Genomic DNA, 14,603 nt, shown 5'->3' with positions numbered 1-14,603 from the left:
GGCTCGGCTCGGCTCGGTTCAGCCCGGCTCGGGACACTGTGCCACCGAGGTGGGCACGGCTCACGCAGCACAGCTTGGGACCGTGTGCCAGCTGAGCAAGCATGGTGCAGTCCGGCTTAGCTCAGCTCAGCGCGGCTCGGAGTGGCTCAGGACTTGATGACGCCCAGGTAGGCACAGCTCAGCTTGGCATGGCTCAGCTTGGCTCGGCTCAGCTTGGCTCAGGAGACTGTGCCATCTAGGTGGGCAAGAGTTGGCTCAGCACAGTTCAGCATGGCTTGGCTCAGCTCGGTGCAGCTCAGGACATCATGCTGCCTAGGTGGGCACAGCTCAGCTTGGCATGGCACAGTTTGGCTTACCAGGGCTCAGCATGGCTCAGCTCGACTCAGCTCAGGACATCATGCCACCTAGGTGGGAAAGGCTCAGCTTGGCACTGCTCAGCTCAGCTCAGCTTGGCTTGGCACAGCTCAGTTTGATGCAGAATGATTCAGCTTAGTCCAGCAGCTCTCAGGACTTGGTGCCACCTAGGTAGGGCACAGCTTAGCTTGACTCAGCTCAGTTCAGCACAGCTTGGCACATCATGCCACCTAGGTAGGCACAGCTCAGTTTGGTTCAACCTGACATAGCTTAGTTCAGCTCAGCTCAGCATGGCATGGCTTGGCACAGCTCAGCTTGGCTTGGTTGGTCCCACCCCAGCCTGGCTCAGTGCCCAAGGGCTTGAGCAGAACTTCCCGGCAGTGCTTTCAGCCATGCTTGATGGGAGGGCAAATCCCCTGACCTCTCTCAGAGCCTGAACCAAGTGCCACCAGCATCCATGCCCCACAGAACAGGGGGGGCACAAGGCTCAGCCCCCTTGGTGCCACCCCTCCATCGGTGCCACCCCTTGCAGGATGATGTCCGCCCCCCCCCCAAGCCTTCAGGACCCACTCATCTCCTGGGGCAGCACTGGGCAGCATGCCACCTGGGTCCTGGCACTGTGGTCAGCAGTGCTCAGGTTCCTCCCCGTGCCCAGAGCCAGCAGGGGAGCTGTGACTCCTGTCCCTGACACAGAGCTGCTGCCCCCGAGCCTGCCCCCTGCCTGTGTGTTGCCACCTGGCATGGGCAGCACCGTTGCCACCCAACTCGCCGGCGTTGCCCTGGGGCCGTGACACAGCCAGGTGTGCTGGAAGCTCCCCTTGCCCAGCTTGGCACTTACACAGCTCGAGGGAAGCCCTGCTGCTCAATGCTGAGTGCCAGGCCCGTGCCAGCCCTGGCCAGGGGAGGACAAAGTCCTCTCGTGCCCGGGTTTATGACGCGGGTGATTGGCACCGCTGCCCCGCGCCGGTGAGTGCCCACTTTAATATTTCACCGGGGCTCTGGGTGTGGTGATCCTCCTCGTGGCTCTCCCTGGGCCTTGGCACCCTCTGCCATGCCAGTGCCACCCCATTCCAGCCTTGCCAGCCCTCCACCAGCCTTGGCAGCAGCAGCGGTGATGCCCAGGGTCATCCTGCTTGGGAAACAACGCCCTGGCAACGCAGGCAGTTCTTCAGCCGAGTGTCAAACTGGCCGGGGTGGTTTTGCTGGGAGCTGGCTGGGCTCAGAGCCCTGCTCTTCCTGGCAGGAGAATGCTGGGAATGCCAGCCAGGTGGAGGAGGAGAAGGGATGTTCCCAACAGCCTTGGCGGAGGCTCCCTGCAGGAATCCGCTCGGGGCACCCAGCTCCCGAACGCAGGGAGAAGCCTTGGAGGTAGCCACAAAGCAGAGCCTCAGGGGACTTGGGCTCTGAAGAGGAACCTGTTGAACATCCTCAGCTCCTCACTTCTCCAGGGCTTGAACATTCCTGCTGGAGAATGTTTTCCGAGGCTATCCCTCACTCTGCTGGGGGGGAGGGAGGACAGAGCTGTGGTGCAACAGAGACACAGGCTCACAGGGACCTCTGGAGAGCTGCCAGTGCCAGCCCCCTGCCAGAGCAGGAGCACAGCACCCAGCCCAGGGGCACAGGAACACATCCAGGCAGGGCTGGGGAGGCTCCAGAGCAGGAGACTCCACAACCTCTCTGGGCAGCCTGCTCCAGGCCTCTGGCAGCCTCCCAGCCAAGAAGTTCTTCCTCCTGCTGAGGTGGAAGCTCCTGGGCTGCAGTTTCCATCCACTGCCCCTTGTCCTGTCCCAGGGCACAAGACTCCACAATCTTTCTGGGAGTCAACCAAGGCACAGGGTCCCTGTTGCTGCTGCTGCTGAGGTGGCCATTCCCAAGCTGCAGCATGGATTCGTGCAGGTTCTGCACCAGGAGGCTGCTGGAACACTGCAGCAGGTCGCCCAGGGAGGTGGTTGAGGCCACAGCCCAGGAGACATTCAAGGTGAGGCTGGAGGAGGCTCTGAGAAACCTGATCCAGTGGAGGATGTCCCTGCTGACTGCAGGGGGCTTGGACTGGGTGCCCTTTGGAGGTCCCTTCCAACCCAAACCATTCTGTGATCTCCTTGAGAGATGGGTTGGATGCCCACCCATCCCTCCCTCCCTCCATCCATCCATCCATCCCTCCCTCCCTCCCTCCCTCCATCCCTCCCTCCCTCCCTCCATCCATCCATCCCTCCCTCCACCCATCCCTCCCTCCATCCCTCCCTCCATCCCTCCCTCCCTCCACCCATCCACCCACCCATCCACCCATCCATCCACCCATCCATCCATCCATCCATCCATCCATCCCTCCCTCCACCCATCCATCCCTCCCTCCATCCATCCCTCCCTTCCAGAGCTCCTCACTGATGCTTGGAGGATGCTCTCCTGGTGGGACACACCAAGATGGGCTGCAGACTGCCATGGTGTGCTCTGCTGCCCACAGTCAGGACTTGCCATGGGTTCTTTCCTGCAGGGGCCTGGTGGGGGCCTGGGGAGCTGGATCCCCTTTGCCATCTTTGGCTGTTGCTCAGTCTCCCCTCAAAGCCCAGAGCCTGTGCTTTTAGGGTGACCTTGGTGGCCACCCTGTTGAAGACAGCTCCTGGCCTCATTCATCCTCCCGTTGCTCAACACCCAAGGGTGCCTCCCAGCCCTGCCAGGCTGTTAGGAAACGCTGGCTGATAGCTCCATTACCTTTTGACCTACTTGAGCTCTTCCCTGCCCCGTTCTGCTAATGACAGCTCACCTCCTGTCAGGGGAAGTGGGGCTGGTTCCACCTCCCACACCCTGCTCGGGGCAGCTCCTGCAGGTCCCCCCGGGGACACACACACACACAGACACACAGACAGCCTCTTCCCAGTGCTCTCCTTGCCCTAGGCTGTTGCTCCAGCTCGGTGGAGCCTCCCATGACTAACAGGTTTTGAGCTAATTGTTCCACTCCCTAATCTCCTCTGCAGAGGGCTGGTGACACTGGGCTTTGCTTGGGGTGTTCTCCTCCCCTCTGAAGGGCCATGAGCCAGTTGCAGGGGCTCCAAGCCCACGAGGGATGTGATTCATCCCGCAGCTCCTTGATCTCTTCCAAACCAGCAAGGGCCTTCTTCCAAGGCTTTATTATCTCCTTGGGAAACAGCACCCAGCTGAGCACCCAACAGGACACTTTGGCAGGGATGGAGGTGTGGGCCAGGTGTCTGCTTCCTCACCCAGGCCCACGGGGTGTGAAGCCCTTCCCTGGGAGCAGCTGTCTCAGGAGAGGGGTCCCTGGGGCTGGGATGTTCTTGGATGTTACTTGCAGGCTGGCTACCTCCCACCAAGGGGTTGCTGGAGAGGTTCCTCACTAACTAAAGCAGCTGGAGCTCCTTCTTTCCCACACTGTCTCCTCAAAGAGTCCTTGGGGTGGGGGGATGCATCCTTCTTCATGGTGAAGGTGTGGGACAGAGTGGAGGTGTGGGATGCTGGAGCCTGCTGGTGTCTGGGGGCTGGAGGCAGGTCAGGGGTGACAGAGGGCACTGAATGAACTCTCCCTTGGCCCCAGAGCGTCCTGGCAGAGGACAGGGATTAATTGCTCAGCATTTGTGCCCTGCCACTGAACCTGCAGCATTCTGCTGGTTCTGGCTGGACTCTGCTGCCAGAGAGACACCTCTCTGTTCTTGTGGTTTGGTTTTTTTCCTCCAGGGAAGGCAGATCTTTGGGTGGCTGTGAGTCAGCTAAGCCAAGCTCAGCTCCAGGAGGTCTGTCCTACACTCTAATGCCTTCATCACCCTTCTCCCCTAAGCCCAGGGCATGGAAACCAGGCCCACCAAAGGCACTGCCATAGTGTGGCCAACCTGAGGAGCAGCCACCCAAGGAACCTCTTCAGCTCCTTGTGCTGGAATCTTCTGCCCCTTCTCCCCTCAGGGCTGTCTATGCCTTGTTTCCATCTTACCTCAGGCCATGACCAAGGACTTTGGGGCCAGGGGGCTGTCCTGATGTGCCATCACCATCCCCTGCATGTGATCTCACGTTGGTGGCCTCAGCTTGAGTCCCAGCCTCAATCCCCCACCTATGAGGAGCTTCCACCTACCTTGGCCCCTTGGTGGGCACAACCCAAACTTCTCTCCAGCTTCTGGAAGGACCTCTTTGCTCCTGGGCCACTCCTCCCCAGGAAACCACTGCTGGCAGCATGCAGCTGAGCGCTGGCCCTGGGTCTGGCTTGTTGCAGCTCCCCTTGGCTCGGGCACATCCCTGCCCCCAGCTTGTCCTCCTCGGGGGCCATGCAGGACTTCCAGGAGTTTACCCAACACAGCTCCACTTCCAGCTGCATTCATGGCTTCAGGAGACACTTCACTTGCTGGCAAGCTGCTCCCTAGCTCAGCTTCCCCAGCCTGCTGAGGACCCTGTGGCACTGTGCCCGCTCACCCACCAGGCTTTCTGCACCACAGCTCTCCATACAGCTTGGTGTGGAGGTGCAGGGAGTCCTTTGGTGTGGCTGGGAAGAGTTGGTGACACTCCAGAGTGCTCCACAAGTGCCTGGCACTCTGCATCCCTCATCTCCCAGGGCATGCATGGCACCTGTGCCAGGCTTGTTTGGCCAGCCCAGCATCACCCTCCCATTTCCTGGCTCTCCTGAGCTCATCACAGGACATCTACCTCGATATGAGGGTCATGGGGACAGAGAAAAGGTGGCTTCCTCTTGGCCATGAGACAGATCCCAGAGGAATCCAGCTGGATCACACTCCAAGTGACATCCTGCTGCCTCTGCCCCCAGGGAAGAGGGCAGTAGGTCACAGCAGCTGTGACCTGGTTCCCATCCCACGCCTCTGTCCTGCTGGGGAAGGCAGAGTGGAGCATGTTGCCTGCACCAGGTTACTCAAGAGGGCTGTGGCTGGGAGGTAGAGGGAGGAAACCCAAGCTAAGGCAGCAGGAGGAGTTGGAGGGATGGGGGGACATGATCGTGCTGCTGGTGGAAGGTGGCCAGGGCACACTGGGGCTTGCAAGAAGTGCCTTGGGTGCCTCCAACCTGACAACAAAAGTGAGGCTGTGCTCTCCCCGGTGAGGATGGGGCTTCTTGGGCGGGCCAGAGGGGCTTGGTGGCAACCAGAAGCAGCCCAGGACCCTGAACAGTTCCTCCCACCCCGAGCTTGGGGACGTGTCTGTGCGGCACGGGGCTGGAGCCGACGCCAGAGAGTGGCGTCGAAGAGGACCCTCAGCCGGGAGGGAGCTGTGGGGCAAGGCCGGAGAGTGAGATGGAGCAGACAGCATGAGGGGCTGGGAGGGGATCTCCGCTGCAGGCTGCTGCAGAAGACCCTGGATGTGACAGCAAGCGGAGCCGAGCTCGTCCCCGCTGCTCTCCCTGCCTGGCGAGGGGCCGGGACCGGCGCCGGAGGGGTGGCCACGGGGGCAGGGAGCTGGCAGCCTGTCCCCCACGGCCGGCACCAAGGACGCGGCTGGCATCCCACCAGGGACACGGCAGCAGCAGGACAGCTTGGGGGGTGTGTGTGTGCAGCCTCTCGGGGGTGCAAGGAAGGGGAGAAGGAGCAAAGCGAAGGCGGAGGGACAGGAGGCGCCGTCGCGGGTGGCCTCGCCGTGCGTGTGCCCACCGTGCCCCCTGGTGGCAGCGGGACGCGGCTGGTGGCACCGCGGGCAGGAGCCAGGGCAGGGACTGAGCCCAGGTGCAGGCAGGGCTGGAAGTGCCAAGTCCCTGGAGGTGTTCAAAAGAAGATGGGATGTGGCACAGGGAGCCATGGGTTGGTGGTCAGGAGGTGTTGGGTACTGGGTGTTAGGTTGGACTTGATAAGCTCTGAGGTCTTTTCCAGCCTGGTTGATTGTGTGGGTCTTCTGCTGAGGGCTGCCCTGGCACTGCCACCTCATCCCACCCACCTCATCCCACCCACAGCATCCCACCCACACACCCTGGGCTGCAGCAGCAGAAGTGTGGCCAGCAGGGCAGGGAAAGGATTCTGCCTCTCTGCTCCACTCTGCTGAGCCCACAGCTGCAGCTCTGTGCCCAGCTCTGCAGCCTCTGTGCCAGGAAGGCTCTGGAGGGGCTGGAAGGTGTCCAGAGCAGGGCCAGGAGGGGGAGCAGAGGGCTGGAGCTGCTCTGCTCTGAGCACAGCCTGAGAGAGTTGGGGTTGTGCAGGCTGCAGAGGAGAAGGCTCCAGGGAGACCTTCTGGTGGCCTTCCAGGAGCTGCAGGGGGCTGCAGGAAAGCTGGGGAGGGACTTTGGAGGGGGTGAGGGAGGGACAGGACTGGGGGGGATGGAGCAAAAGGAGAAGTGGGGAGCTGGAGATTGGCTGTGAGGAGGAAGTTGTTGGCCAGGAGGGTGGTGAGAGCCTGGCCCAGGCTGCCCAGGGAGGTGGTGGAAGCCTCCTGCTCAGCCCTGGAGGTGTTTGCAGCCAGGCTGGAGGTGGCTGTGAGCAACCTGCTGTGGGGTGAGGTGTCCCTGCCCATGGCAGGGGGTTGAAGCTGGCTGAGCCTTGAGCTCCCTTCCAACCCTGACAGCTCTGGGATTCTATGATCCTCCTGGGGCTGCAGCTCTGCAGCTCCACAGCTGCTGCATCCCATCCAGGTCCACCCCCCCCAACCTCCCCTGGCTGCCCACCAACCCAGAGGAGCCTCCAGCACCCCTCGGGGTGGGGTGTGTGGGGTGTGGGGTTGGGGGGTGGGATGTGCCTGCCTGGCACTGCTTTGGCACAGGCCCTTGTACAGCAGCCAAGCCAAATGCTCCAAGCACTGCTCAAGGGCAGCTGCAGCCAGGGAGCCCTGGAGATAGCCCCAAGGCTGCCCAGACCCAGCTGGAGATAGAACAAACAGGCTGGGCAGAGGCCTTCGCTGAGGACACGGCCCCCAAACTGCTTGGGGTGGGCAGGGGCACTCCTGGCACCCTGCCTCAGCTTCCCCTCCAGCCTCCCCCAGCCCAGGAGCCCTTGGGAGTGGCAGTCCTGGGGATGTCACTTCGGGTGCCAGGGGCAGGGGGGCAGGAGGATGCTTCTCTGCCCCTTTCTCCTTCCTGTTGTGCAGCTGACTGGATCAGTGCCACCTGGGGTGGCCCTCTTAGCCCACCTTTGGGACCCCAAGTCAAGCACTCAGAGGGGAGGAGAGCCAGACCACATCTTGGGGCACCTCTCAGACGTCTGCAGCTCTTGGTGTGGCATCTGGTGTGAGGTGTCCCTGCCCATGGCTGGGGAGCTGGGGCTGGGTGAGCCTTGAGGTCCCTTCCAACCCTGGCCAGTCTATGATCCCTCTGCCCCCAAAAGCCAACCTGGGATCCTCTCAGGCATGCAGCAAGGTGCAGCAGGCTGGCACTGCCAGGCTCCTCTGAGGCCAGCAGCCTCGTGGCAGGGGGGCAGCCCCGGGCAGAGGTTAAGTGGCAAGAAGCAGCTGCTCTGCCCAGTGGGGTCCTTCATTCCTTGGAAGCCTCAGAGACCTGCAGAGCAGGATCCAGGGCTGCAGGCAGTGCTGGGGCAGCACTGAGGTGGAGCTGCCCCTGATGGATGATGTGACCCCAACCCCAAATGCCTCTGCCATGGGTGATGGTGCCCAAAGCGCTGCAGCTGGCACGGGGGGATGCTCAGAAATGGCACCCAGCCCACCATGGAGTGGCATGGAGCGACAGGGCAAGGGGCAAAGGCTTCAGACTGGCAGAAGCTGGATTTAGATGAGGCAGGAGGTGGAAATTCTTGCCCAGGAGGGTGGGGAGGCACTGGACCAGGCTGCCCAGAGAAGCTGTGGAGGCTCCAAGCCTGGAAGCATTCAAGGCCAGGCTGGATGGGGCCCTGAACAAGCTGGTCCCATGGCAGGGGGGGGTGGAACTAGGTGAGCTTTGAGGTCCTTCCCAGCCTCAAACCATGCTGTGAAAACCTCAGGGAGTTGATCAGGGAGCTGGTAGTGAGCCAGACCTGTGCACTGCCCATGCCCATGCCCATCCAGGCTCTGGGTGCCATCTAGCCCTCAGGAGGAGCATCACAGCCAGTACCCAGCCTGGCACCACATGAGCAGTGCTGCATCAGGAGGTGGCACCTTGCTGCCTGGACTCATGGGCACAAGCAGATGCTGCCCTGGCAGAGCTTACCCCGTGCAGCAGCCCAGCTGCCAAGCACAGGAGGCTTTGGAGGCTTCCAGCTTGGCCAGGGACAATGAGGCTGCTGTGCCCCAGACTCACCTTGGGAGAGGAACAACTTGCCTTGGACCCCGGCCAGGGTCCCCCCAGGAGATATTTGGAAGGGGGAGGCGAGGTTTGGGGTGGGACACACACTTTGATCTCCCTGCACCGTGCACAGCCTTGTGCTGGAGCCACTGCTCCTGCCCTTGAGCGTGCAGCCTTCAGCCTGGCCATCAGTCATGGCTCCCCCTGGCAGGGTCCCCTCGGGTGGCAGAGCACAGAGGGACAGTGGTGCCCATGAGCCACAGGGCTTGGCTGCTGTGGGCTGCGAGCCTGCCCCAGGCTGGGGAAGGAGCAGAGGGATGCTGCTGAGTACCACATCATGCCAGCAGTTTGGAGCCCTGCAGGCTTGCCAGGACATCTCTGGCAGCACCCAGGTCCTGCTCAGGACCATGGTGACAGCTCCCCAGAGATCCTGGGAGCATCATCCCTACCCTGCTGCTCAGGACCACGGTGACAGCTCCCCAGAGATCCTGGGAGCATCATCCCTACCCTGCTGCTCAGGACCATGGTGACAGCTCCCCAGAGATCCAGGGAGCATCATCCCTTCATCCCTTCCCTGCTGCTCAGGACCATGGTGACAGCTCCCCAGAGATCCAGGGAGCATCATCCCTTCCCTGCTGCTCAGGACCACAGTAACAGCTCCCCAGAGATGCAGGGAGGATCATCCCTTCCCTGCTGCTCAGGACCATGGTGACAGCTCCCCAGAGATCCAGGGAGCATCATCCCTTCATCCCTTCCCTGCTGCTCAGGACCATGGTGACAGCTCCCCAGAGATGCAGGGAGCATCATCCCTTCCCTGCTGCTCAGGACCACGGTGACAGCTCCCCAGAGATCCTGGGAGCATCATCCCTTCCCTGCTGCTCAGGACCATGGTGACAGCTCCCCAGAGATCCAAGGAGCATCATCCCTTCCCTGCTGCTCAGGACCACAGTAACAGCTCCCCAGAGATCCAGGCAGCATCATCCCTTCCCTGCTGCTCAGGACCATGGTGACAGCTCCCCAGAGATCCAGGCAGCATCATCCCTTCCCTGCTGCTCAGGACCATGGTGACAGCTCCCCAGAGATCCTGGGAGCATCATCCCTTCCCTGCTGCTCAGGACCATGGTGACAGCTCGCCAGAGATCCAGGGAGCATCATCCCTTCCCTGCTGCTCAGGACCATGGTGACAGCTCCCCAGAGATCCTGGGAGCATCATCCCTTCATCCCTTCCCTGCTGCTCAGGACCACGGTGACAGCTCCCCAGAGATCCTGGGAGCATCATCCCTACCCTGCTGCTCAGGACCATGGTGACAGCTCCCCAGAGATCCAGGGAGCATCATCCCTTCCCTGCTGCTCAGGACCACGGTGACAGCTCCCCAGAGATCCTGGGAGCATCATCCCTTCCCTGCTGCTCAGGACCATGGTGACAGCTCCCCAGAGATCCAGGGAGCATCATCCCTTCCCTGCTGCTCAGGACTATGGTGACAGCTCCCCAGAGATCCAGGGAGCATCATCCCTTCCCTGCTGCTCAGGACCATGGTGACAGCTCCCCAGAGATCCTGGGAGCATCATCCCTTCCCTCCTGTCACCACCCTTGGAACTGCCTGCTCAGGTTCATGGCATCAAGACCCTCCAGCACCCCATCCCTGCAGCAGGGTGGCCTGGCACAAGGGACAAGGGACACTAGCAGCATGTCAGATCATTTTATTGCCACAGGCCAGACCCAGCTCCCAGAGAGGGTCTGGGTCCAGCCCCTTGACCCCCTCTAATACTGTTGAGAAGATGAACCCTGAGCCTCCACAGCCACACACATCCTCCATCCCAGCCACCATGGAGCAGCTCTGGGGCATCTCTTCCATCCTGCTGCCCACACCTCCAGGAGCTGGAGGCCAGCAAGGAAAAGCAAGAGGAGGCCAAGGGTGCAGAGTGTGCCAGTCCTGGAGCAGCAGAAGCTGCCACCACGTCCTGCCCTGGTTGGGCTGCTGCTGGTGGTGGGGAGCAGCATGAGGCCCCCGGGGCCCCCTCAAACCTCCATGCCAGGCGCCCGGCCCAGCCCCAGCGCCTGCACCAGCTCATCGCTGAGGCCACTCTTCAGTGTCCTTCTCACTGCAGGGAGAGGAGAGGGTGGCACTGGCAGCACCAGCAAGGGCTGCTTGCCAGGGTGCCCAGGCACTGCCCAGAGGTGGTGGCCATGGCATGCAGGGGTGCAGTGGCACAGTCTGGACTCGGGGCACCTCCTGCTGTGGCCTGGTGGCTGCAGCACAGGAGGTCAGGGATGGGCAGTGGGCAAGGGGGGACACGGGGACAAAACAGAGGGGTGGGAGAAGCATGGGGACAGGGGACACAGGAACAGGGACACAGATGGGATATGGCACAGGAACAGAGACAGGAAAGAGCATCTGGGCAGGGCCACAGCACAGTATGGAGGGACAGGGCCACAGAGGTGGGACAGGGCATGGGGACAGGGCCACTTGGGACAGAGTAGAGGGACTGGGCAGAGCATGGGGGCAGGAACACAAAGATGAGGGCAGGGGGACAGAGATGTGGCAGGGCATGGGGACAGGGCATGGGGACAGAGGAGGATGGGGACAGAGGGGTGGCAGGGCATGGGGACAGGGGATGGGGACAGGGGATGGGGACAGAGGAGGATGGGGACAGAGGAGGATGGGGACAGAGGAGGATGGGGACAGAGGGGTGGCAGGGGATGGGGACAGGGAGTGGGGACAGAGGAGGATGGGGACAGAGGAGGATGGGGACAGAGGAGGATGGGGACAGAGGGGTGGCAGGGCATGGGGACAGGGGATGGGGACAGAGGAGGATGGGGACAGAGGGGTGGCAGGGCATGGGGACAGGGGATGGGGACAGAGGGGTGGCAGGGCATGGGGACAGGGCTTGGGGACAGAGGGGTGGCACTCACAGGACTTCCTGTTGCCGCGGGACCTCCTGCGCTCCCTGCTGGCGCAGGGCCGGGGGTCGGGGTTGTGGGTGACTGACTTCACCAGCCTGTCCATGATCTCGTCCGAGGCATCGTCTGGGGAGCTGGGGACGTCCTCCTGGGCCGGGGAGCCCTGGCTGGGGCTGCTGTGTCCTGGCCCTGCACGGGGACAAGGAGGATGCTGGCACCGGCGGCGCCCGGCCGAGCCCGGCGCGCCCGCGGCGCCGCCGCCCCGCTCCTACCGCGGCTGGCTCGGCTGCGGCGGGCAGGAGCCTCTGTGGGGGAGGTGAGCAGCAGCTTCATGCTCTCGTGGCCGGCTTCCATCTGCTCCTCGGGGCCGCTGGACACCACGGCAGGAGCCGGAGCTGCCTCGGCGATCCCGGAGAACTTCTCGGTCTGCAGCGCGAGGAGAGGGCAGCAGGGAGGCACAGCATGAGACAACCAGTGCCAGGGCAGGGTGAGCCAGGCCAGGGTGAGCCAGGGCAGGGCACACAGCAACACCTCCAGCTGGGTCTTGAGAGGCTCCAGAGCAGGAGACTCCACAACCTCCCTGGGCAGCCTGCTCCAGGCCTCCGGCAGCCTCACACCAAAGAAGTTTCTCCTCATGCTGAGGTGGAACCTCTGGGGCTCCAGCTCTGACCTGTTGGTCCTTGTCCTGTCCCTGGGCACCACCCAAAGGAGCCTGGCACCTTCATCCTGGCACCCACCCCTCAGATCTTGACAGACATCACTCAGATCCCCTCTCAGCCTTCTCCTCTCCAGATCACACCTCCCCAGGGCTCTCAGCCTTTCTCTGCAGGAGAGATGTTCCACAGCCACCCTCATGGCATCCTGGCCTGGGTCAGGAGCAGTGTGGCCAGCAGGAGCAGGGAGCTCATCCTGCCCTGTGCTCAGCACTGCTTAGGCCACACCTGGAGTCCTGTGTCCAGTTCTGGGCCCCTTGATTCAAGAAAGATCATAGAGCCCACCAGGTTGGAAGGGACCTCAGAGCTCATCAAGTCCAACCTCTCACCCAGCCTTATGCAGTCAACCAGACCAGGGGAGGGGTCTGGGGCACAAAGCTGGGGAGGGGTCTGGGGCACAAGGCTGGGGAGGGGTCTGGGGCACAGCCCTGTGAGGAGAGGCTGAGGGAGCTGGGGTTGCTTAGCCTGCAGAAGAGGAGGCTCAGGGGAGACCTCATTGCTCTCTCCAACTCCCTGCAGGGAGGCTGCAGTCAGGTGGGGGTTGGTCTCTTCTCCCAGGCAAGCAGCACCAGAACAAGAGGACACAGTCTCAAGCTGTGCCAGGGGAGGTTTAGGCTGGAGGTGAGGAGGAAATTCTTCCCACAAAGAGAGATTGGCCCTGGGGATGTGCAGCCCAGGGGGGTGGTGGAGTCCCCAGCCCTGGGGTGTTCAGCAGGAGCCTGGCTGAGGCTCTCAGTGCCATGGTTGGGTGGTGCGGGGTGCTAGGTTGGACCGGATGATCTCCGAGGTCTTTCCCAGGCTGGCTGGTTCTGTGCCCCTGTTGGGGGGTGTCAGTGGGGTGTCTGGGGGCGGGGGGGGGGGGCGGGCAGTGCCCTACCTCGGTGATGAGGCGGCCGCGGGTCTTGCTGCGCTGGCGGTGGGCAGCTCTCTTCTGCTGCTGCTGCAGGACGCGCTCCCGGCAGGTGCGGTACTCCAGGGCGAACTCCCGCAGCAGCTTGCAGATGGAGGTCACCTTCACCTCCCTGGCCACGCTGGCAGGGTAGCCCAGGTACAGCAGGAAGGAGTGGAACCTGCAAGCAGAGCGGCGTTTGGCTGGGGGGAGAGGGCCCTGGGAGACCTCTGCCAGGGCTGCCGGGCGCTGCCCAGCCCGCAGCACCGCGGCTGTGAGCCCTCGAAACACCTCCAGGATGGGCATTCAGCCACCCGCCCTGGGCAGCCTGGAGAACCCTTTCAGGGAAGAAGTTTCTTCTGATGTCCAACCTGAACCCTCCCCTGGTGCAACCTGAGGCCGTTTCTTCTCATCCTGTCCCTTGTTCCATGGGAGCAGAGCCCAACCCCTACCTGGCTGCAGCCTCCTCTCAGGGAGCTGCAGAGAGCAAGGAGGTCTCCCCTCAGCCTCCTCTGCTCCACACCAAACCCCCCCAGCTCCCTCAGCTGCTCCTCCCCAGCCCTCTCCTCCAGACCCTTCCCCAGCTTGGTTGCCCTTCCCTGGCCCTGCTCCAGCTCCTCAGGGTCCTTCTGGGAGTGAGGAGCCCAAAACCAAGCCCAGGACTCAAAGTGTTGCCTCAGCAGTGCCCATTCCAGGGGCACAATCCCTGCCCTGCTCCTGCTGCCCACACTATTGATGATCCAGAGAGGGCAAAGAGGAGCAACCACACAGCACTGCATCCCCACCACCCAGAGATGTCCCTTGCTGGGGAAAGCAGAGCCACCAGAGGGGCTGAGCTGTGCCAGTCCAGCAGCTCCTGGCTGTGACAGGGGTGGGCACCCCTTGCACTTCCTTGCTGGTGGGAGCCAGGCTGGGCTCATGCACCACCAGCTGAAGCTACCCTTGCTGATCATAGAACTGCCAGGGCTGGAAGGGAGCTCAAGGCTCAGCCAGCTCCAGCCCCCTGCCATGGGCAGGGACACCTCACCCCACAGCAGGTTGCTCACAGCCACCTCCAGCCTGGCTGCAAACACCTCCAGGGATGCAGGGGTGCCCAGGCAGTTGCAGGGATGCCTGAAGGGATGCACAGAGGATGCAAAAGGGGTCTCCCATGCCCAGCAGGATGCAGGGATGCCCATTTGGACAGAGGGATGCCCAGCAGAGCCTGTCCCTGTGGAGGAACCAAAGCTTTCCCCAGCAGGCAAACCCTGCCTGGCATCAGCGCTCGCGACGCCCGTGCCAGGGGCAGGGCTGGCAGCCAAGGAGCGCTTGCCTGGTGCCAGCAGCACTGTTGCCATGGCTGGCTAGCGTGGCCAGGCAGCAGGGGAGGTGGAGCAGGACACAAACAACACAATCAGAGCTTCCAGCCCAGCTGCAGCCCTGCCAAAGTGCTCCTTACTGCCAAGGCTTACGCAGGGTTGTTCAGCACCACAGGGCACGTGGCAGGGGGGCTCTGCCCTCTGGCTCCTGGGGATGCCACTTGGGCAGGCTCCCCAAGATTGTGGTGGCTCAAGGAGATGGAGCTCTGATGGAAAGAGCCACCCCAGGGACCCCCTCACACCACAGCAG

General features: G+C 62.6%; 1 protein-coding gene across 1 annotated transcript in view; it reads right to left on the bottom strand.

The window, feature by feature from the left end:
* Positions 1 to 10,182: 10,182 nt before the first annotated feature.
* Positions 10,183 to 14,603, bottom strand: part of FHOD1 (formin homology 2 domain containing 1) — a 31,123-nt gene continuing 26,702 nt past the window's right edge. The window contains exons 21-24 of the mRNA XM_054170147.1: positions 12,984 to 13,176; positions 11,666 to 11,819; positions 11,406 to 11,582; positions 10,183 to 10,594 (exon numbers count right to left, since the gene is read on the bottom strand). Coding sequence (XP_054026122.1) covers positions 10,512 to 10,594; positions 11,406 to 11,582; positions 11,666 to 11,819; positions 12,984 to 13,176 — 607 coding nt within the window. The 3' untranslated portion in view covers positions 10,183 to 10,511. The remainder of the gene's footprint in view (positions 10,595 to 11,405; positions 11,583 to 11,665; positions 11,820 to 12,983; positions 13,177 to 14,603) is intronic.

This window comes from Dryobates pubescens, chromosome 19 (genome assembly GCF_014839835.1).
Source record: "Dryobates pubescens isolate bDryPub1 chromosome 19, bDryPub1.pri, whole genome shotgun sequence".
Lineage (NCBI taxonomy): Eukaryota > Metazoa > Chordata > Aves > Piciformes > Picidae > Dryobates > Dryobates pubescens.
The sequence above is the reverse complement of the archived record's forward strand: the minus strand, read 5'-3'. Positions and strand labels throughout refer to the sequence as shown.